The sequence below is a fragment of the Ostrinia nubilalis genome, chromosome 5 (genome assembly GCF_963855985.1).
Source record: "Ostrinia nubilalis chromosome 5, ilOstNubi1.1, whole genome shotgun sequence".
NCBI classification, from domain to species: Eukaryota; Metazoa; Arthropoda; class Insecta; order Lepidoptera; family Crambidae; genus Ostrinia; species Ostrinia nubilalis.
The window spans coordinates 1,582,655-1,604,815 of NC_087092.1; the positions used below are offsets into that span (position 1 = coordinate 1,582,655).

At 39.7% G+C, this 22,161-nt stretch overlaps 2 protein-coding genes across 2 annotated transcripts; one reads left to right on the forward strand and one right to left on the reverse strand.

Moving 5' to 3' along the window:
- Nucleotides 1-2,600: 2,600 nt before the first annotated feature.
- LOC135071619 (E3 ubiquitin-protein ligase SIAH1A-like) lies at nucleotides 2,601-5,165 on the forward strand. The gene has a single exon (XM_063965381.1). The coding sequence runs from the start codon at nucleotides 3,021-3,023 to the stop codon at nucleotides 3,864-3,866; it is 846 nt and encodes a 281-aa protein (XP_063821451.1). The 5' UTR covers nucleotides 2,601-3,020; the 3' UTR covers nucleotides 3,867-5,165.
- Nucleotides 5,166-5,274: 109 nt separating this feature from the next.
- On the reverse strand, nucleotides 5,275-22,155 carry LOC135071624 (rab5 GDP/GTP exchange factor). The gene is made up of 10 exons (XM_063965387.1): nucleotides 21,679-22,155; nucleotides 20,652-20,834; nucleotides 19,767-19,990; nucleotides 18,385-18,494; nucleotides 11,848-12,014; nucleotides 10,581-10,714; nucleotides 9,705-9,815; nucleotides 8,984-9,094; nucleotides 7,141-7,275; nucleotides 5,275-6,625 (listed from the first exon to the last, which is right to left on the reverse strand). Exons 1-10 carry the CDS (start codon nucleotides 21,863-21,865, stop codon nucleotides 5,663-5,665), a joined length of 2,325 nt encoding a protein of 774 aa, XP_063821457.1. The 5' UTR covers nucleotides 21,866-22,155; the 3' UTR covers nucleotides 5,275-5,662.
- Between the last annotated feature and the right edge of the window lie 6 nt (nucleotides 22,156-22,161).

Consider the following 22,161-nt stretch of genomic DNA (forward strand, 5'->3'; position numbering starts at 1 on the left):
AAATCTTTAGAATATATTCTTTTGATGAAACTTAAAAAGTCTGTAATTTTCTCAGATTCTAAAAGTGCCCTTCAGGCCTTAGCTAAGTACCCCTTTAAATCTAACATTTTTTATCCAGTAATTATGAAATGTAGGAGCTTGTTTCATAAATGTATTTCTTTGGGATTACAAGTAGCTTTTGTATGGATTCCAAGCCATTGCAACATAACGGGAAATGTCAAGGCTGATCATTATGCGAATGATGCGGTGTCTAGTGGTGACAATTTCCCATACAAAAATTACTGTCACGATTTAGTAGCTCTACCTAAAGTGTATCTTCGTCAATCGTGGGAACAGGACTGGAGCATTAGTAGTCAGACCAAAGGAAAACATTATAAACAGATACAACCAACTATTCCAATTAAACCATGGTTTTTCAAATCCTATTTACCTAAAATTGCTACTACAACTCTTATTCGTATGAGACTGGGACATGTGTGTACACCTCAACATTTGGCACGAATTCACATTATCGCTGATGATACTTGTGAATGTGGAGATGAAGTAGGCGATCTAAATCATATCTTTTTTGCCTGCCAGAAATATGATTGCTCCTCCTTTATCCAGTCATTAATATCCCTCCGTGTCCAACTACCTACATCCATAATTTGTCTGTTATCCTCTAATGATGTAAATATATATAAATGTATATCTATGTTTATTATTACTTGTGATATTAAAATATAGTCTGATACGGCTATATTTTATCCTTTTTGTCATAAACATATTTTTCTGTCTAATGTACATAGTAATATGATTAGTTATTATTATCCTGTAAACAATAACACCATTCCTGCCTGATCCTTCAAAATTTTCGCTGTTCCCGGGTATTTTCCTTTAAAATCCGTTTCCCAACCTTTACACCCCGTCATTGGCAAATGCACAAGCCGTGCGAGCCATAAAAAAAAAAAAAAAAAAAAAAAAAAAACGTAACCACAATTGACATTTATCATTGTTGACAGAGCATCAAATTGACAAATCAACAACTCTTGGAAATGCTGCTACTTATGCGATGTCCCCTTATTCCTCAGAAATAGGCATGTTTATGTATTGCGGTTTCATAGCAGCTATTCTGGTTGTTACTTCGTGCACTATACGATGCACAGTTGGTTGTTAGATGTGGAAGATATCACCTAGTACACGTTCATAACTTCCCGTTGCGTAGAAAAGTAGGGTTATAATAAGTATTTGGTCCACTGGTTGTATGGCGTTTGGTGAGGGGTTTCAAAGAGCTTCCAAATTATGAATCCAGCCAGAAACAACACCGTTTCTTTAGAGACGCGGAACCTCGCTCGGAATTGCATGTCATTATAATAATATTTTTAAATAGCATTCAGCCTTATTGCGTTCCTGCGATTAGATCTAGGTATTTCCTCAAGGCTCGAAAGAAATGATAACGATGACACACATTATTTACCACTATTTAGGTCGATTTAGGTATAAGAATAGGATTTAAGATACCGGGCAAGCACTCTCAAATTTAACAGCTGCTTAAGACGATTTGACAGTTGTTTGAGTAATGCTTAGCGTTGAATGGCGTTTCAGTATGCGAAAATTCATTTGAGTGGCGTTTAAGTGCAACTTAATTTGAGAGGTGCTTACAAATTGAGAACTGCTCAGATATTGTTTTGAGTATGCGAAATGTAAGTTTAGGAGCTGCTTAACTATTTGAGAAGCCGTCAAATATTTAAATGGCGTTTCAGTATTCGGCCGATAAACTATTAAATTGTGTCCTACTGATTGTACCTACTGTACACATGGGTCACAATAATGTAACTTTTACAACGCGATAAGGCTGCCGCTGCGAAGTAGGCTGTGTAACTAACCATGCTCTGTGTAACTAACTATTCTACATCGGTTCCGAGAAATGTGCGTCAAGCAGCCGGATTTAATATCTTGGAGACAATCGATTGTATTGTCTATGACGAAAGGAAATTTGGAGGTATTTCCAGACTAGTCACAAGAATTTATCACAATACAAGCAAAGCAACTAACTAAAGCAAAAGGAATAGCTGTGGCAAGCCAAGCGGAAGTCAACGTCTACAAATATTGCTAGTTAAACCTCGTACTTACCTACCTATGATGATGATGAGAATGATGGTGCGCCTGGTGCTTTAGACACCGCAATATCACGTTAGCACGCATTTGATATTATTTTTTCAGACTAATTTAAACTCGCCTACATTACACGCCCGAACGATCCAAATACCCTACAGCAGCAAGCTTAATAAGTCGATAAAGTTGTATTAATTTAATTTAAAAAGTATCAAAATAAATCAAATAAAAGAAACAAACAAACTTTATTTCGAGCCAAAGTAGACAATCATTAAATATTACTCAACGTAGGTACTTATTAAATGGTGCCCGGTAATTTTAGCTCCTTTTATTATGAAATTGAAGGTTAAAACTATTTTTAGACATTCATATTTGTAATAATCAGTGAAATTAGATTATAAATTATAAAATACAATCATGTTAATAAAATCAGTGTGTTGAAAACTTAATGAGAATAGACAAAATTGAATTTTTCTACCAAACGTCATAATAAATGATCTTTTCTCTATGGTATGTCAACATGGTCGCCATACAGCTGTCATTTTTGAGAACACGATTGGTCGTCACGGAATTTTACGGCGAATTTCATCCTTTTGTGGTGAACAAGAACATTCGCATTTAATTTATCTAATAATCACTTACAAATTACCGATTGCTAAACAAAATTAAAAGTTATCATAAATGTAATTGTGTTCAATACGTCCTTGAAGTCTTGTCTACCAGTAGACCTATTTTCACACTGCGATTCAATAGAATACAGTTGCTGTTGTAATGGAAACTAATTTCGGCGCAGCGACGAGACGGAGACAATCAGCTGTCGAAGGTTACAAATGAAATCTTAGAAGCAGGTGCGTAGTGTTTATCAGTTCAGTGAGGGGACACAGTTGATCGCTGATCGACAGGTTTTATGTGCGTGTGACGGTGACATGAGCACAAACAACAAACGGCGTGGAGCTAGCGGTTCCAGTTGTCCTGTGTCTGGAGTACCAGCTCTCGTGAACGTGCCCACCGCTATGTCGGCCGACCTAGCCTCGCTGTTCGAGTGCCCAGTGTGCTTCGACTATGTCCTGCCGCCGATACTGCAGTGCCAGAGCGGGCACCTGGTGTGCTCCAGCTGCCGGCCCAAGCTGTCCTGCTGCCCGACGTGCCGCGGCCCGCTCGGCAACATACGGAACCTCGCCATGGAGAAAGTCGCCAGTAACGTCATGTTCCCCTGCAAACACTCCAACACAGGCTGCACAGTCACTCTTGTGCACACTGAAAAAGCAGAACATGAGGAAGCTTGTGAATTCAGGCCATACTCCTGCCCTTGTCCCGGAGCGTCCTGCAAATGGCAGGGAGGACTAGATCAAGTCATGCCGCACCTTATGATGTCTCACAAAAGCATTACCACACTACAAGGTGAAGACATAGTGTTTTTAGCTACAGATATCAATCTTCCGGGAGCTGTTGATTGGGTGATGATGCAGTCTTGTTTCAACCATCATTTCATGTTAGTTCTTGAAAAGCAAGAGAAGTTTGATGGTCATCAGCAATTCTTTGCTATTGTCCAACTTATAGGATCTCGTAAAGAAGCTGAGAACTTTGCGTATCGTTTGGAGCTCAATGGTCATCGTCGGCGCCTCACGTGGGAAGCTATGCCGCGATCTATTCATGAAGGAGTATCTTCAGCGATAATGAATTCAGACTGTCTCGTGTTTGACACATCCCTTGCACAACTGTTTGCTGACAATGGGAACCTTGGAATCAATGTCACAATATCTATTGCCTAATATCCACCATGTCGTTATAGTTGGTACCAACCACTGGGACATTTGTTGACAAACTAAAAAAATAATCTAATTATAATATTGTGTCAATGTAATGTCCCCTCATAATTTTTTGTAATAGATGAAAATAATATAACTCGAATATTATATAAATACCTTATGTGTAAACATGAAATCATATTTTGTTACAGTTTGGGAATACAATTAATTTTGACTTGACATATTTTGTATTAATTAATCTGCAGTAATGTAAGCCAAAAATATTATAATTTCTTTGATTGTTTGTATGTACATGTGTGTTCATCTTTAGGGTTAAGTAGAGAAAGTTTAAATTCTTCCAGTGCGCTTCGTCACTATGGAATGGAATGCCTTGTAAACATAGTTTATAAAACAAATTATGACCTCTCGGAAGAGAAAGTGATTATTTTATTCCAAACAATGAACAAATTTTGTACTAACATTAATCATTTGTATATAAATGCATGAAAATTATCTACACTTAAGGAATTTTAAGCAATTTTGTGATGTTGCTTTGTTACAAGAATACTAGTGTGCTGGCATTGCCGGAGTTAACGGACATGATGCTGTAGTACAAATTGTGATGGTTCAAGTTGTGTAGATATGTTGCAGAATATTCGTCACACTTGTGCTGCCTGGTCTTACACACTCAAAGTTCTTCTAGATGTTAACTTGATCCCAGCACTTTAACTTCAAATTAGTGGGAACAGTGCTGTAATATAAAACTCAGAACCGTACACATTTGGGCCTTACTCCACCAAGGGCAAGAGCACATAGAATAAACTGCTATCATAGGAAAAATTGCATTATTTATTGATGTGAACATCATAATACTTTATATGTATATTTTATCTGCAGTGTGTACAGCTCTTCAATATTTCTTCTGGATATTACTGAAGCCTCTCAAAGGCATAATGTCAGTGATCAAATAATGAATATACCTATATAATATATGTTTATTCCATGTTTTTATTAAAGCTGTTACAACCATGTCTATAACAGACCACTAACTATGTTTTGGAGCAACAGCTCAATGTACATAAGTTAACCAGTTTGTTTGTGTCAATATGACTGAATTATTTATTAGTTGTGTTAGGCTTCATCTTATTTATACCTATATGTTACTTAATTCTAGTTATAATTGTCATTTTCCTCTATAAACCCTGTTTCCACTGCGGAGGCGCGTTTAAATTGTTTTAAAATGTACTATACCTTATGAATATGATATGATAAAGCTGGTTAAATTTATGAAATTGCTAGAAATAAATTTTTGTAATGTAAGAATTTGTTTTAATAACACTACTTTCCTACTGCTGATCTTGATGTTGTGTTGGACAAGGATTTAGCTGTGTTGATATTACAGCAAAACTTCATGGGGTAAAAAAAATTCAACTTGATTTATATAAATTTTATTTTCATAACAATTCTCAATGTAATTTACATAACATACATAAATATAACTTTTAAAATAAATAACATAACTAGAACCATAAACGATTTTACAATTTTTTGCACTGGTATTTATTTTGGATTAAGACCATACAACAGAATCGAAAAAATTAACTTAGTCAATATTTACTTATTATATTAATCATTTATGCATACTATAATCGACTATTTAATTTTTATCTCATTGGGCAATTCAAATAATTATTTGATTATAATCACAATGTCCATATTATGAACTATCCAGTGAGCCAGATCTCCAATTGGACTCGGTTTAAAGCACCAACCAAATTGATTTTGGCTATACAACTATAAATAACATTTTTAATTTAAAGTTACGTTGGCTTTCCACTACTTTGCGGTAGTAATGGCGAAGGCAAGAGGCACGCAGCGGTCGGAGAGTCACTGTTGTCTAAAATTGACGTCGCTTCATTTTGTGGTGAGCTGAAAGGATCTCCCTGCTGCGGTAATGTGACCGCTAAAGCTGCATTGAAAGGGTCACTATTCCTTTGCACAATTTCAAACGGATCGTACGTTCTGTTGGTCTTCCTATCTACTAGGCTGAACTCGTTGAATTTCTCTAAAGTCTCACTGAATGTACTCGGTTGTGGCGCGAAGGGGTCGAATGGTTTGATGCCGTCAGGACTAAAAGGGTCTTTAGCTTCTTTCGGTGCATCCTCCGCTATACTATTATCGCCACTAAAATCTGACAAATCAATATCGTAATTTATATTGCTTAGACCTGGAGCGAGGTGATCAGAACCAAACTCGTCCGGCGTCATCAATTCATCAATGGATCGCGAATCGAACGGTGTGAATCCTAAAGGTGACGGAGTGAGCAGTTCTAGTGAGCTTGTTTGTTTCAAGTCCCAGGTTTGGTCCAAGTTTTGTGGCGATTTTGGTGAAGGCCTCTCGATGACTTCGAACCCTAAAATGTTGAGTTTTTCAGGTTCTGTACTACTTACATCAACTGTCAGGATTTCAGGTTCTTTTTGTTCAATTTCTGTTCTTAGAGGTGGTGCTGGTAAGGGAATTGGCACACTTCTGTCTACAGTCGGCTTAGCCATCTCTGTTTGCTCTATGGTTATAAGTTTATCTATGAGCGATTGTGGATCTGGTGTTTGCGAGTCTGGTTGTGCCGAAGTTGAAGTGTTTTCCTCGGAGGGTGGACTGGGTTCGATATCAATGAGAGGTTTAGCACTGGTTTTGAATTTCCCAATTTGCGGCAGTTCCCGTCGCGGTTTTATTTCCAACGGCGTTTTCGATAGTACGTCTTGTACCTTTTTAACGATTTGCTCCTGTAAAATGAAAATATTCAATTAATATTCAATATTTGTATCACCAGAACAATCAGAAGTTCAAGTGCGAAAGGTGTGTTGATGAGCGGTAATTTGGCTTGACACATAAACAATATACAAAATGGAAACGCTAAAGTCTCACGCACATAGCTCGCACACTCACTACGGCCGCCCGTCGCACAGTGGCGACAGCAATATAAAAGCGGGAGCGATAAGGATGGGTAGCTTAGGTCATAGGACGAAATTCTATGTACTCGGCGACCGGACTTTAGTAAGGCCCCGACGCCCGTATTCACAAACATTATTATGAGGTCTCACAGTGCAAGTGGACACACAGGGTGACACACTAATCAGTCACAGAGCTCTATTCAACGCTGTGCATTCGATTTACTGCTTCACTTAAGCAAGCATCGTTTGTGAATACGGGTGCGAGTCTCGCACGTTACTCCTGCGCAGGTGAGCGAGTGTGACCAGCGAGGTGACGGCTACATACCTCGAAGGTGACGGCTACATACCTCGAAGGTGACGGCGTTGTGGTGCATCTGGTCGGCGTTGTCCCGCAGGGTGGTCGCGGCCGCGCTTAGCTCTTGCGCCGCCAGCCGCAGCTCCTCCGCCTCGCGCGCCGCGCCGCATAGCGATAGCGCCGCCGCCTGCGCACAACATTAAGGCTGGTGTTAGGCTTGATTTACTCCTACGCTGACGTCGGTCGCGTACATCGGTCGAGCGTACGAATAAACACAATGTTCTATGAATCACCGCACTGCAACGCCGTCGTCAGCAGCAGATGATTACATAGAACTATAGTCTATCCAATATAGCTTGATTAGAATGACAGCTTTCAAACGAATGTGACTAGTGCTGGGTATGTTTCGTACGGTTCACATAGATGTATCGATAAGTTTTCGAAAAAATGGTATAATAAAATGCACCCAATTTTTCTTCATATCTTTATTCAGAAAAATGACAATTAAAATTTATATTTAAAGACAGTAAAATTTCAAATGTATGTCAAGAGTGTACAACCGAAGTCGTAGTCATCATCATCAGTGTTCTTCAGTGGTTTTTTCCTCTCGCTAGAGGGCGGTGGACATCTCTTCTAGAACAACGGTGCTATGAATATGAAAAAACCCAAAAAATTACCGGTGATTGATTTCCGATGTTTGCTTATTTAAGAATGAAATGTTTTTTGGTTTTTAATAGTGAACATTTAGAAAAACGTATAACTTGACTTAAATATGTTAAAAAAATAGTTTAATTTTAATATGACATTTATTGTCGATATGTCCCATCACTAACATTTTTGTAACTCGAGATAACCTTGTAGAGACGTCGTTAATAATATAGCTTGATTTTTATGGTTTCGAATTACTACTTATTGGTGTAATTTAACACTGCATTTACACGAAATTAACATTTTTATTGGAAGCACTGTCGTCGAAAATATTGTTTGTAGGTCAGACGTGAATTATTTCACGTCCGCCAATATTTAGCTCTCATTGATCGCTACTACAAAGTTATGTCGTTACTTTTGATGGCAGCTGTCATTCTAATCAAGCTATATTGGATAGACTATAGTGTGTAATCGTGCGCGCCGCTGACGTCGGTCACCGATGTCAGCCTAAAAGGAAATCAAGCCTTAGAGTCACGCTGACGCACGCTGACCGTCAGCGCTGACAGCCGAATTGTATGAATCAAATTGTATGATCAGCGTGTGGTCAGCGGGACTAAAACCAGCCTAACAGTTCATTAATGGCCCTAGCTCATTAGGACACCATGGTGGCACCACCGATCGCGTCACCAACATCATCTTGCCACCTTTTGTAACATTATAGATAAAAAAAAAATATTGAGTATACAGTTCCTGGGCCTGGTCAGATATCAACTTGGTTGCGAAGCCATCTTGAAAAATGTAATAAGATAGGGCCCAAAGTCTACTGCAGGAGCACATGGACGTGGTCTTATCAGCCGGGCTAGGCGCGTCGTACACTCTTATCGACGTCAAAATGTATGGGCAAAATCGATAAAATGACGTGATAACCACTTATCACGGCGCGCATCCTAGGCCTACAGGAAAACGTTGACTGCTGAACAAAGGCCTCCCCCAATGTTTTCCAATGACAAATGAGAGATCCTGCTCTGATCGTATGTAGGTGCTTCTAGTAACCAGTTGGCGGCACTGTCTTAACCACTAACAAACCTTACTGTAAAACTGGTGAGCGCTAAAACGGCAGCGCTCATTCCGTGCACATCTTCGTTATTTATTTATAAAATTATGTTCTATTCTATATCTATTCGCTTTATTATACAATTATTATTATATAAAAATATTATATATACAAGCGCTTGTTTTGTTCTTACCCAAGCACTGCCGCCGATGGACGCCGGCATCGCCATATAGCAGTCGAACTCTGTCTTGTCCATGCTCAAAGATTCCGCAGTCAGGTTTTCAATGAACGATACAGCACAACACTGTAAATTGAAGGACATCATTTAATAACATGCGAAGTAGTAGTACTATATCCAACTGTAACCGCGCTTTCACCAATGAGAATCATCTACAACCGATCGAGTTAACTGCGCACCAGGCAGCCGTGACGTCACATCGAACGCGGGGAGGTGTGCGTTAGCTCAGTGTCAGAGTTAGCTCGATCGAGTTGTAGAAGTAACGATGTCGACCAGCGATTACTGATGTCTATGAACTTTAGGGCGGCGCTACAGTATACCCCGCCCCTTGAACGGATATAGCAAGTTTTCATTAATTTTGGACCTTAATACAAGGGAATAAGGTTAAAAATAAGGTTGAACTATATTTCCTCTATTTTATAATAGATACCAGAGTAAATACAAATGAGTAGGTCATCTTCATAGAAACGCCCGAGCGCGGTTTGTATGTGAGCGCGCCAATACGTATGCGGCGCGCACGCACACACTGACAAAATTTAGCGGGGAGGTGCCCCGAATTTTGTCAGTGTGTGCGTGCGCGCCGCATACGTATTGGCGCGCGCTCACATACAAACCGCGCTCGATGCGTTTCTATGAAGAAGACCTACTCATTTGTATTTACTCTGTAGATACTGACCAGGTTGGTGAAGTAGTATCCGCCCTCGCCCGTCATGAGTCGCTGCGCGTTACAGAAGCGCGTCACGAAGTTGATATTGCTGACCAGCCGCGGAGGATTCGCTTTCAGCACCTACGAAACAACTGGGTTACTCAGCAGTTGAAATTTATCAAGCCACCAGATGTCGCTTTCATGGCTTGAGCTGTTTTAATTTGTCTTTGAATAACATAAGATTTAGAATAGTCTCTGTGGGCTGAGTGTGAGTTAATATCAAACACGCTCACTAGTGCGCGTTTAAAAAATGTATGAAAATTTTAGTTTTTGAAGGTTTCCCGCTAAAGGCGCTGTATAATCCGTCATACATTTTGAGCGCGTTTGATGTAAACTCACAGTAAGCCCTCTGGTCCTGCTTAGAGCCGTATTTGGTGCCGCTCCCATATTTCAGGCACAGACTGAGTTATGCGTTAGATTTATGTAAGACCACAGCAAGCAATATTTTTCAAAATAAATCTTCTGGTTCATGGACCCATTTCTTCTAACATAATTTTCGTGTCTTATGGCCCGGTTTCCACCAAAGCAGAGCCGCGGAGAGGAGAAGTGTCTAGCCGTCAAATATTTAGATACGGCGCGGCGTGGAGCGGAAACGAGAAAAAGATAATTAATCCTATTGTTGATTCAACACACTTCTCTGCTCTACTACTGGGTCCAATGACAGTTTACCTTTCCCCCGGGACAAACTTGACCTTCATTGGTTGTGTTTTTGTGGCGGTCAAGCTGTAGATCCTGGCTACACAGGAGTTGCAGTGGTGGGAACGAGAGGTGGGAATAGTCCCTTTCTCTGCTTTACTGCGCTTTGGTGGAAACTGGGCCTAATATGAGGTGTGAGTAGGTACTCACGGTGAAGATGAGCGCGGGCAGCAGGTCGTCAGCAGAAGCAGGCGCTCCGCACAGTGCCAGCACGTGGCGGCAGCAGCGCCGCACGCGCGCCAGCTTGCCGCCCGGCGACGACGCCGCGTCCATGCCCAGGAGCTCTGTTACAGATCAATTACCGCTTTAAAACTTGAAACACGATGCCTCAGGCTGGGCTGCAGCTTAAGCGCTCCTGCACACGAAACCGCTACCGCGCCGTCGCCGCGCCTTTGCACTGTTTATACGCGCCGCGGGCGAAATTATGCTTTGATGGCGCAGCGGCGATTTTACTCGGTGCTTATGAACAGTGTAGCGGCGCGGAGACGGCGCGGTGGCGGCGTCGTGTGCGGGAGCCCTAATAATACCCACTTTCTCGTCTTGTTTAGCATAATTGCTTTGAATTGACGATCTATACCTAATTTGTCCGCTGGTGCGGATAGAATAGAATAAGACCACCTCTCGTCCACAACAATTTCCATGGAGCTCTTAAAAGCTACTAAGGGACAAAATAAATACGCGTCTCCCCAACAAGTCTAGTAGACCAAATCCTCCGATTGCCTCTGGTAAATAAATTAGTGACCGTTGTGCTCCTGCATTAGTCTCCTCTAAATGACTTGATTTTGATTATGGTGATAATGATATCAAATTGTGTATTCCAGGTGTCACTCGCCCACCCATCCCAGCTGCTGGTGACGTCACACTCACCGCTGATAGCCTTGTACAGCAGCTGGCGGCAGGTAGCGGAGCCGCGGTCCAGCTTGCACTCCAGGTGTCGCTCGCCCACCCATCCCAGCTGCTGGTGACGTCACACTCACCGCTGATAGCCTTGTACAGCAGCTGGCGGCAGGTAGCGGAGCCGCGGTCCAGCTTGCACTCCAGGTGTCGCTCGCCCACCCATCCCAGCTGCTGGTGACGTCACACTCACCGCTGATAGCCTTGTACAGCAGCTGGCGGCAGGTAGCGGAGCCGCGGTCCAGCTTGCACTCCAGGTGTCGCTCGCCCACCCATCCCAGCTGCTGGTGACGTCACACTCACCGCTGATAGCCTTGTACAGCAGCTGGCGGCAGGTAGCGGAGCCGCGGTCCAGCTTGCACTCCAGGTGTCGCTCGCCCACCCATCCCAGCTGCTGGTGACGTCACACTCACCGCTGATAGCCTTGTACAGCAGCTGGCGGCAGGTAGCGGAGCCGCGGTCCAGCTTGCACTCCAGGTGTCGCTCGCCCACCCATCCCAGCTGCTGGTGACGTCACACTCACCGCTGATAGCCTTGTACAGCAGCTGGCGGCAGGTAGCGGAGCCGCGGTCCAGCTTGCACTCCAGGTGTCGCTCGCCCACCCATCCCAGCTGTTGGATGCGCTCTGACATAGCGCGGTCCAGGCGCTCGTCGTCAGTGCCAGCGGGAGAGAACACCACCGATGGCAGCCTGGATTGGTGGATGAAAACATATTCTAGCGCCTCAGTCAATACCTGAGGTATGAGTGGCACGGGAAGGCGATTTTGTGACAGTCAAACATCAGTGAGACTTCAGATTTGTATGCCCTGTCATGTCATAATATGTCAATGTCACTCCTCCCGTGCCGCTCTCATACCTCAGGCACTGACTGAGTTAGCGCTCCTGCACACGACGCCGCCGCCGCGCCTTTGCACTGTTTATACGCGCCGCGTGAACACCGCTGCCGCGCCGCTGGCGAAATTATGCTTTGATGGCACGGCGGCGGTTTTACTCGGCGCGTATGAACAGTGTAGGGGCGTGGCGACGGCGCGGTGGCGGCGTCGTGTGCAGGAGCGCTTAAGCGCTAAACTTATAACTGAGTCAACCGAGCAATCCACCTCGTTGCGATCACGCGGGGCATTTTCACAGGATCGTGCGACTAAGTGCATCGTGCGAACAAAGCGCGGTGGATCGTCCGGTTGACACCATTATCCGATAGTAAAAAGTGACGCCATAGCTTGTCTTTGACAGAATCGCATTTTGGGAGCTACCCTATTTTAAAATCATGAAACGCCTATTTTGACCTATTTGTCTCATAAGCCATTCATCTTATAGTTAGGGAGGCGAATAGGGGAATTTTCGGCAATACTCGAGCGTGGCAGTTTAAGATATGAGAGATACCTTAGACCTAATAGAACAACCTTGTAAAGTATTTAGCTCTATATGTAGTGACGCGCGCCTAGGATAGACGATCAGATTAGTAAAAAAATGGATAGTCTGAAATACTCGAGCGCGTCAGATTAAGATATTGGGGGTTGATTTTGGTGTTTAAAGACTATAGTCGTTTATGCTCAGAATGCCAACTTCTCAAAATGCCAACCGCTCGCAAAAAGACAACTTCTCAGAATGCCAACTTCTCGAAATGCCAACTTCGCGAAATTCCAACTTCTCAAAATGCCAACTTCTCAAAATGCCAACTTCTCGAAATGCCAACTTCTCATAATGACAACTTACAATTATAATGAATGCAGGAGCAGTGAATGCTACCACAAATAATAAAAATAATTAAAAAGTCCATATATTTGCAATATCTCAATATCTTTATTTGTTACTATAAAATCAATCAATACACTAGGGTCGTATCGCATCAATCTCTCATCTCAAATGTCGATTGAATGACATACACCTATACAGGGTGTTTGGTAAATGGGTATATGAGCCGACACTAGCCCATGTTAACATGGGCATATAAATAGTATGGTGAAGTCAGAAAATTGATATCTTCATTTTAATTATTTTAATTTTCATACAAATCGGATTTTATTAAATTTATTTTGTATAAAAATAAAAAAATAAAAATATTGATATCAATTTTCTGACTTCACCATACCATTTATATGCCCATGTTAACATGGGCTAGTGTCGGCTCATATACCCATTTACCTAACACCCTGTATAATTGTTACAATCATTGTCAACATCGGATAAACAAAAAGCTTCCTTGGGGCCTACTTAACACCCCTTCCGAAAATCTGACGCGCTCGAGTAAATTTTTTTTTTTTTCATTTTTGACTACTTTAAATGCCTACCCCCACCACGCAAACCGGCAGATTAGTATACCGTTGTTATCAGAGGCACTCGGGGCATACGTAGTATGAATATCTGACGCGCTCGAGAATGCCCAAGTAACTGTTTTTTTTTACATTTTTGAAAAACCGTACACGCCAAACCCACCGCTAAAATGGTTTTTGCCATACGAGCTTTTCTTTTCGAAATTATTTTATCTTTCGATTTTGATAGGTCTCGACGGTGCCGTTGAATGCCATTTAGCTACCTCGCCTCCCTAACTATTACTTAAATACTGAAATGATGTTACATTTACTTTTATAGCCTGACCAGGAACATAAAAACCCTGGCATAGAGGCGCGTCAATTGCATTTGATAGTGCAACACTGAGTACAGTCGTACCTGTGTTGAATTAATAGGCTAACTTTATGTATCAGGATTAAGGATTACGGGCTAATTTGATATTTTCATGAATTAACGAAAAAATATTATATAGGTAACCTGGTTTAAATAAATTAAATGAAAACATCAATCGAGCTAGTAGGATTTATTTTATTATTCATCAATAATCAAATTCAGAACTTGAATATTCAACTGCAATGTCTGCTCATGAACGCTTCAAACTCGGTACTTCTTTCCCAATTCCATAAAATTCAACACTTAGAAAGTGACAAAAAACTTTAAAATAGGTAGTTGAAACAAACCACAGCTAATTTGCATAGTGGACTGTACTATACGATAAACATGTCAGTCAATTTGACACCCTTGTCGGAAAAATTATTCAATGAAAATATTGTCCGAACCCTTAGTATTTCTCTTCGACAAATACTTTAACACATTGTAAACCACTTTTCTTTCACGACTATAAAAAGATTTTAGCAATGTAATTCACAAAATCAATGGACATGGCGCACAATTTTTGTTGAAGATGCCAAAAAAAACTACAAAAAATTAGAATGAATACTGTATTTTTACTTTTTTGATATCTTTAAAAATGACTGAAATATTCAAGCTCAAAGTGCGCTCTTCCGCTAGGAGCGATTTTCCGCGCGGATTTTAAAAATGTGACGTAGTAACATGAAAAGCTGCATGTAAGATATTATCTGTGTACAATGGTTAGAATGGTTAGTAGGGGCAGCCGAAGCGGGGATTTCGGGACTTACTAAAGAGTGGCAGACTAACATACAAGGAAATACTTTGTACCTGGTTGATTACCTCTAAGTATGAATTTTTGATATAAAACGGCATTAGTTCTTATGCCTCTCACCCAAAAAATACCTCAATTAAGCCCAAATTTGAGACCGCAACCAAACTTTGAGTGACGATGGAAACTAGCCTAGATGGAGGACACATGAAATTGAACTTCTGCTTCTTCATTGATAAAGACTTATCATTTACCATACCTTATCATTTTGTATTCCATTTTCAAGTCACTTTTTTTTCGCTTACTGTAAAACAAAACGTGGGATTTTTTTAAATCTCAGGTCTTTTGAACGCACATCTGAACGATGTCTGGTTTTAATTTCTTCAGTTACTCCGTGACCATGACGCTTGCAACAGTGCCAAAATATTGGAAACTCAAATCTAAGGTACATGGTAGCAATCCCGTCAGTAATAATAATAGAAAAATGTCTTGAAAAATAAGTAAATCGTATATTACTTTATGTAACTAATTTTATTATGTATCATACTTATAACTAATCACTTCATTCAGAACTAGAAAACGATTCCAAGGATTCCACTTTTCTTCAATAGATGATCAAGATAAAGAGGTAGGTATTTATTATAAATTGCTCTTCCACCATTTCAATTATTATATCTTACATCTTACTTGATGAAATCTTTTTCAATTTTATTTACATGGTCATAACATTTTCACCATTCCCCTGCACCAATTTGTGAGATACACCTGAAACCCCTAAGAATAATATTTAAAAAAAACCCTTCTGACGCAGTTAGGTAATAAACTAAATGTATCGCGCTTTAAAATCAAAGATTGACTTTGAATTATGCCTTATTTTACAATACACATTGAAAACAATATGACTTGCTTGAGCTTTTTCGACTTTTTCACTAAAATAACAAATAGGCATGAAGAGATTACAAAATTTCTGCAGCGACTGACAGTTCACTTGATTTACTTTGACAGGTGACAATAAATCCATAGACATTTGCCATATGAAAGACACACTTTTTCAATATTTTTGTTTGCCATGAGATTCTGGTACACCTATACCTATCATTTAATGAAAAGATAAACTAAATTTTTTCAGCACAACGAAAATCAGCTTTGGCGCGTAGCAATGCAACGTGACAACTGCAGTTCGGACTTCTTTATGCGTCCACTACACATACAATAAAATTCGAACTATCGCACATTTTTTCTTTTTAATTCTAATTCAGTAAAAAATGTTTTTGAAACCCTCATTCATAATTCAAAAGTTATTATCATATGACAGAACTTATGACCAGACTATGTACATTGAATATAATATTTTTCTTTTTATCATCAAGCTTAGCAGTCTAATAAGTTACTATGACACTCGAGTTAATCCACATTCAGCACCATAGCCTCCCCTTCTACAAGGCCCTCTACAAATGTCAAAACGTCACTTAACCCTTTTAGCACCAGTTCTTTTGTTTTTGAGAAGATGTACCCAAATTTTTATATCAATTAAATTATAGTCCAGTCGTTTGGTACAAATTAACGTGATTACCTGGAAAGTGTTCCGGGAGTTTTGAAAATTGGTGATTAAAATAGATTTATTTATAGATTTCGCTATGCTCTCTGTTAGTCTGTTAGTTAAGTGTGATTGCCGCGCTCGTTGCGAAATTGGAAAAATGCTGCTTTAGAGAAGATTTTTGATAGTTACATTCTTTCCTATTTCGTCGTTACAGCCAAATGACGTTCACTGCTGGACAAAGGCGAGAATCCTTTGGGTTTTCCATAGGTTTTTCATAATGAACAGTCCTGCGCTGCCCGCATTCAGGTTCTTCCCGCGACCTTTACCAGATCGTCGGTCCACCTAGTAGGAGGCCTGCCCACGCTACGTCTTCCAGCCCGTGGTCGCCACTCAAGAAATTTTCTGCCCCAATGGCCATCGTCTCTACGAGCTATGTGTCCCGCCCACTGCCACTTGATTTTAGCAATTCTGCGTGCTATGTCGGTCACTTTGGTTCTCCTGCGGATCTCCTCATTTCTGATTCGATCACGCAGGGAAACCTCGAGCATAGCCCGCTCCATCACCCTTTGGGTGACCTTGAGCCTTCTTATGAGGCCCATAGTAAGCGACCACGTTTCAGAACCTTAAACTTTCCTATTTATTTCACGACTAGCTTTTGCCTGCGGCTTCACCAGCGTGAAATTTAGTGTCACAGATCGGCATAAATTATAGCCTATTTGTTAATCTGGGTTACAAACAATAATATTGTACAGTTTCAACAAAATCCGTTGAGTAGTTTTTGCGTGAAAGAGTAACAAACCTGAGACACAGGAATCTTCCTAGTTCAGGTATCAACCCACCAACTTTCTTACTTTTTGTTTTTCCTGATTGTTTGTTATCATATTATCTGTTATGTTGGTGAGAAATAAACATTACTTTACTTTATTTTAAACTTCCAGACATCCAAACTTTCGCATTTACCTATAATATTAGTAGGATACAATTATTGTAATGTAGAAACAAACAAGACAAAAAAAAATGTATACCTTCAGCAACGCGAATTTTTTTATACTTCAGCATATTTAGGACACCCGGCAGCGTGTCCTGCCATGATCAAAGAAAAAAGAACTCGCAATTTAGCAGGTACATTAATTTGACTGTTTCACAACTCTAAATCTATTTAACTTACTACATTACACGAAATTTATCACATTTATCAAAGCTTCTTATCTTGTCTATGTCCCAAAAATTATAAAATGAAAAAAGTAGTTGTCAAAAACCTTTTTTAAGGCGGATTTTTTTCAATAAGGCGGGCGCGCGCGCGGCTATAAACGAGGTCACAAAATTCGGAAAGAACATAGCGAAATCTATTTATTCACCAATTTTCAAAAATTCCGGAAAACTTTCCAAGTAAAATTAACAAATAACTGGACTATTTACTCGTTATTGAGCACAGAGACACAAACTTGGTTATTTTTCCAGAAAATTTATATTTAAGTGCATAAATGTAAAAATGGTTTCATATTGCACAAAATTGGCAATAGGTGGCATGATAATGGTTACTTTTTTAGCGCCTAGTTTGAAAATGTGATTGAACGATGACAACTAACAACAGTTGTCAGTTAGGTAAAATTTTATTTTAGTTGGAAAAAGACAAAAAGTGGTAAATGGGTTAACGTGCGGGGGCTGCAAAATCATGTTGTGACGTCACGCGCGAATATTGGAAATTTTTGAAAATTTTAAAAAGTTCGTAAACTTCTCGAGGCTCTATCTTCGGTAATACTGGATGGATTGAGGTGAAATAAAAACTAGTGTAATGTGTGTGATCTAAACTTTAAATTAAGTCATAATTTAACTTAATATTACAACTTATGCGTGTTGTCCATTGCACACATTTAAAATAAAGTTTGTTTACACTTTGACAGCAATAGACTGACATGCAAGGTGACATGTCAATGAAGTTTTCAGTTACTGTTGCCATTAAAAGAAATTAGTACCATTAGTTTTCCGCAACATGGCGAGGGTTTTTATGTTCCTGGTCAGGCTATAAAACATTTGTGACAACATTTTGAAAATCAAGACAAACACATTTTAACTGACTTTGTACACAAATATAAATAACTTGTACTTACTCATGCAGGTACGTCATGGCGTGCTTCTCGACAAAGTCTACCAGAAGCTCCTTGGTGTCGGAGTCTACGTTCGCGAAATGCGGCGCCGTGTCCATGTGCTTTATAAACCTCTGTAAATAAACATAAAGAACAATGTTATACATAGAACCAAGTCTTCTCCATATTAGATTAGAAGATATTAGACAAATAAAAATGTTTAGGCAGGTCTGGATGCAGGCCGCTACCAAGCGTGCTATGTAGAAGTCATTGAGGGAGGCCTATGTTCAGCAGTAGACGTCCTGTGGCGGAAATGATGATGATGAAAAATGTTTAGTCTTATAAATTATCTTTGTAATAATCAACCAAGATATAAATACAAAATTAAAACCTATAAGTTGTTATTATTTTTATCCACTTAATCCAAACAAAGTATAACTTTTAAATGAAATCAGGGTATGGTTTTCCCCTTTTTAATGAGTTATTATAAATAATACTTATTGATGGAGTTCAGAACAATGGAATGTAATCTAGTGACGTTATTAATATCGATAATATGGGCAATCGCCGCCATAAAAACGATAAACTTTATAACATAGTGTTGTTGATAGATATTCTAGAATATTCTATATTATTATAAACAGTCCTTGAAAGGTCGAATCAAACAAAGAAGAAAATATTGTTTACATAATTCAGAAGGACTTTATCACATGATTTTTATTTACTTTTATTGATATGCTTATAAATTACTACAAGAGTTCTCACAGCTAACATGATATGAACATAATAAATAAATAGACATTGCAGTTATCAGATCAATCACCTGACCCACGTGAGAAAGCCAATATAAAAAAAAATGATGAGTAAAGAAGTCAATTTCAAAGACCATCTTTCAAACTATGCAGCTATCATAGTCTACACCACCAATGCGCCATATCCCGTCAGCGTGGTGACTTTCTTGAGCTACCCAATGATTACATTTTCGTTGCCCGCAACAAATTGGTTGCGCAATCAAGCTGATACCAGCCGGGCTAGGATGCGCGACATGATGCAATCTTATCGATGATTTTAAACGACAAATGTATGAGTTTATAGTGTAAAATCGATAAAATGCCGAAATAAAAACTTATAACGGCGCGCATCCTAGGTCTACAGGTGATTTTCTCTCCTTAACTTTAATATGTTACAGTCAAAACTCTTTATTCAGCACAATGTGGCGGACAAAGCAAAAGTGGACATGACTATCTTAAAAATATGCTGAACATGCCTGTTTTGACATGACACAAACGTCATGTCGAGAAGCTGGTTTTCAGCGGGAACCAAGTTTTGACTGCAACATATACATTTAGTTGATGAGTTTACTAATGGTGTACCATGTCTTAATAAGATAGTGCCCTAACCCTCACCTGATACTGCCTCTGCACCCTCTCCGACAGCTCATCCACGCTCATGACGTTCGCGCACTTGATGACGTCCATTATAAAGTTGTGCGCGAACGCTCGCGCGTCTCGCTCCACCTGCGTGCCCAGCGCTGGGAAGCGCACGCGAAAGTCCTGCTTCATGCCCTCATTCACCATGGAAGGGATCTTGAACTCGGGGGGGCGCTTCTCAGGCGTGTGCTCGTGGTCATCTAGACAAATTAAGGAAAACAAAGATCAAAATCAAAAATATTTTATTCAATTTAGAACAGGCACTTATGAACGTCAAAATACAGTAAAAAAATAGTAACCCTTAAGGGGCACTTTACATGTTTCCTTATCTTTTGGCCCTACCATATAGGTCAAAAACTACGCATCTCATCTTAATTTTATGCAAAGGACATTGTGTGCTGTATCAAAGATACTAAATTGGGGATAAAGTGTTTTTAATTATCATATCAACATAGATGTGCCCTCTAAGCAGAGATTGGAGCCAGGACATGGAGCATGCAGGAGTGTGGTAGAAGACAGGCACAGATTATCCAATATTCAGCATGATGACTAGACCTAAGAAGGCTGCTAGTATTCTAGACTAGCCTGGCCAATCTAAGGGGAGAAAATATGTTACACACAGTAGCAAAATCAGATCTCAATCAGTGGGAAAAAGCAATCATGGATGTTCTGAGGTGGAATTGTGTAAAGCAATCGTTATCATTTGACAGTTCATAACGTACGATTATTCTGTCAAACGCTTTGTTTAACTGACTTTATCGTATGTTATGAACTGTCAAATGATTACGATTGCTTTACACAATTCCACCTCAGTCTGTTGCCATTATTTCTATGCAGCTTATATTATAATGTAGGATTTACCTGAACTACTTTTCTTAAACACGCTGAATTTGAGCAGGTTAGCCTTCTTTAAAGTTTCACTCTGGCGTAGACGCTTCTCCTCAAACTTGGAGAATGACGAATGAGATGACAGTTTGAGTCCACGGTCTGGTTTCTTCTGCTCCGGCTTTGGAAGGGTTGCAGAAGGATTTGTTGAGGCTTTTTCTGTTTATAAATAAAGATATTGTAAATAGCCAGTATTATTATATCACACTTCATCACTATGTTAATCTTTTGTAATTAATTGTAATAAACAAATCAAATAAAATTTTAAGAAACAGGTGTGGTGTTAAGTCCCACTATCATTTACAATTATTTGAAACTTCCTGTAATCAATTTAAACTCTCAAGGCACTACACACCTTGGCAATTATCAGATGTTATGTCAAAAATTACTTTATCAAAACCATTGTTATGTGATAATATTGCATGAAGGTTAAGTTCACTTTATCTGTGATAGAATCAAATCACAGATTGGAATACTTAAACAACAGTAACTTACAAGTAAATTATAATGAATCTCTTTATATTCCAACTGGTATTAAAGATAATTCTTTAAATAATGTGAACATTATCATTGACCTTACTTTCATTTCTTGTTCTAATAAGAAACATTTCAGGGTGAATAAAGTAAAATAAAAATAAAATAAAATTTATGGAGAACAAAGCAGGTATTTGACCGCAATTGCACCTGATGTAAGTGAGAAGCAGTCTAGGATGATACATATCTGCCGTGTAAGTGCCTGTTCACTCTCACCTTGAAAATGTAACTTGATGTCTAGGAATAGGTTTTATAAATGTTTCAATAGTTTGAATGTGATCTGTGTATGTACAAGAGAGAATATTGTGTTGAGTAAGTTCTGATGATGTGAGAATAAATTTTAACAGGAACAAAGGTTAAACCTTCCAAACAAGACGGTATGAAAAGTAATTTATCGAAAAAATTGGTGAGATACAGGCCAAGAGCTTCCTCATTGTGGATAAAAAAAAGTAAAAAAAAAAACACGAACCTGCTCTCCGCTGCCTCATCATCTGCTCGCGGTGGCACTTGGAGCAGTAGCCCTGCCACTGCGGGTTGCCGAAGTAGTCGCAGCCATTCTTGCACTTCAGCTCGCTCTGGTCGATCCGCAGCGACGGCATCTTCGACGCGAAGCTCATGTACTTGTACGACCGCTGCAAGTTAGGCCCGTACCACATACTCACTCGAATCCCTCACACAAACTTCAAAACCCTACACTCGTACAGCCTACCCAAAAACAGGCTGATGATCTCAACCCATCTTACGTTAAAGTCACGAATGATAACACTTTCACAGCGTAAATAATTAACATACATCGCAGAGTTACACGTTAACGGCGGCCGTTGAACGATTTTCATCGTTATATAGGCTACTCTTATCATGAAAATGTACTTGAGTAACAGCGATAACCAAATCAATCTTGACAAAGCTGTACACGTAAAAATATTAAGAATCAGAAGGTAAATTCGCTACA

Coding starts and splice junctions, on each gene's coding strand:
- LOC135071619 (XM_063965381.1), top strand. CDS start 3,021: ATGAGCACAAACAACAAACGGCGTGGAGCTAGCGGTTCCAGTTGTCCT.
- LOC135071624 (XM_063965387.1), bottom strand. CDS start 21,865: ATGTGGTACGGGCCTAACTTGCAGCGGTCGTACAAGTACATGAGCTTC. Junction 10,715..11,847: donor GCTGTACAAGGCTATCAGCG/GTGAGTGTGACG, acceptor GATCTGTAACAG/AGCTCCTGGGCATGGACGCG. Junction 9,816..10,580: donor TGCCCGCGCTCATCTTCACC/GTGAGTACCTAC, acceptor GTTGTTTCGTAG/GTGCTGAAAGCGAATCCTCC.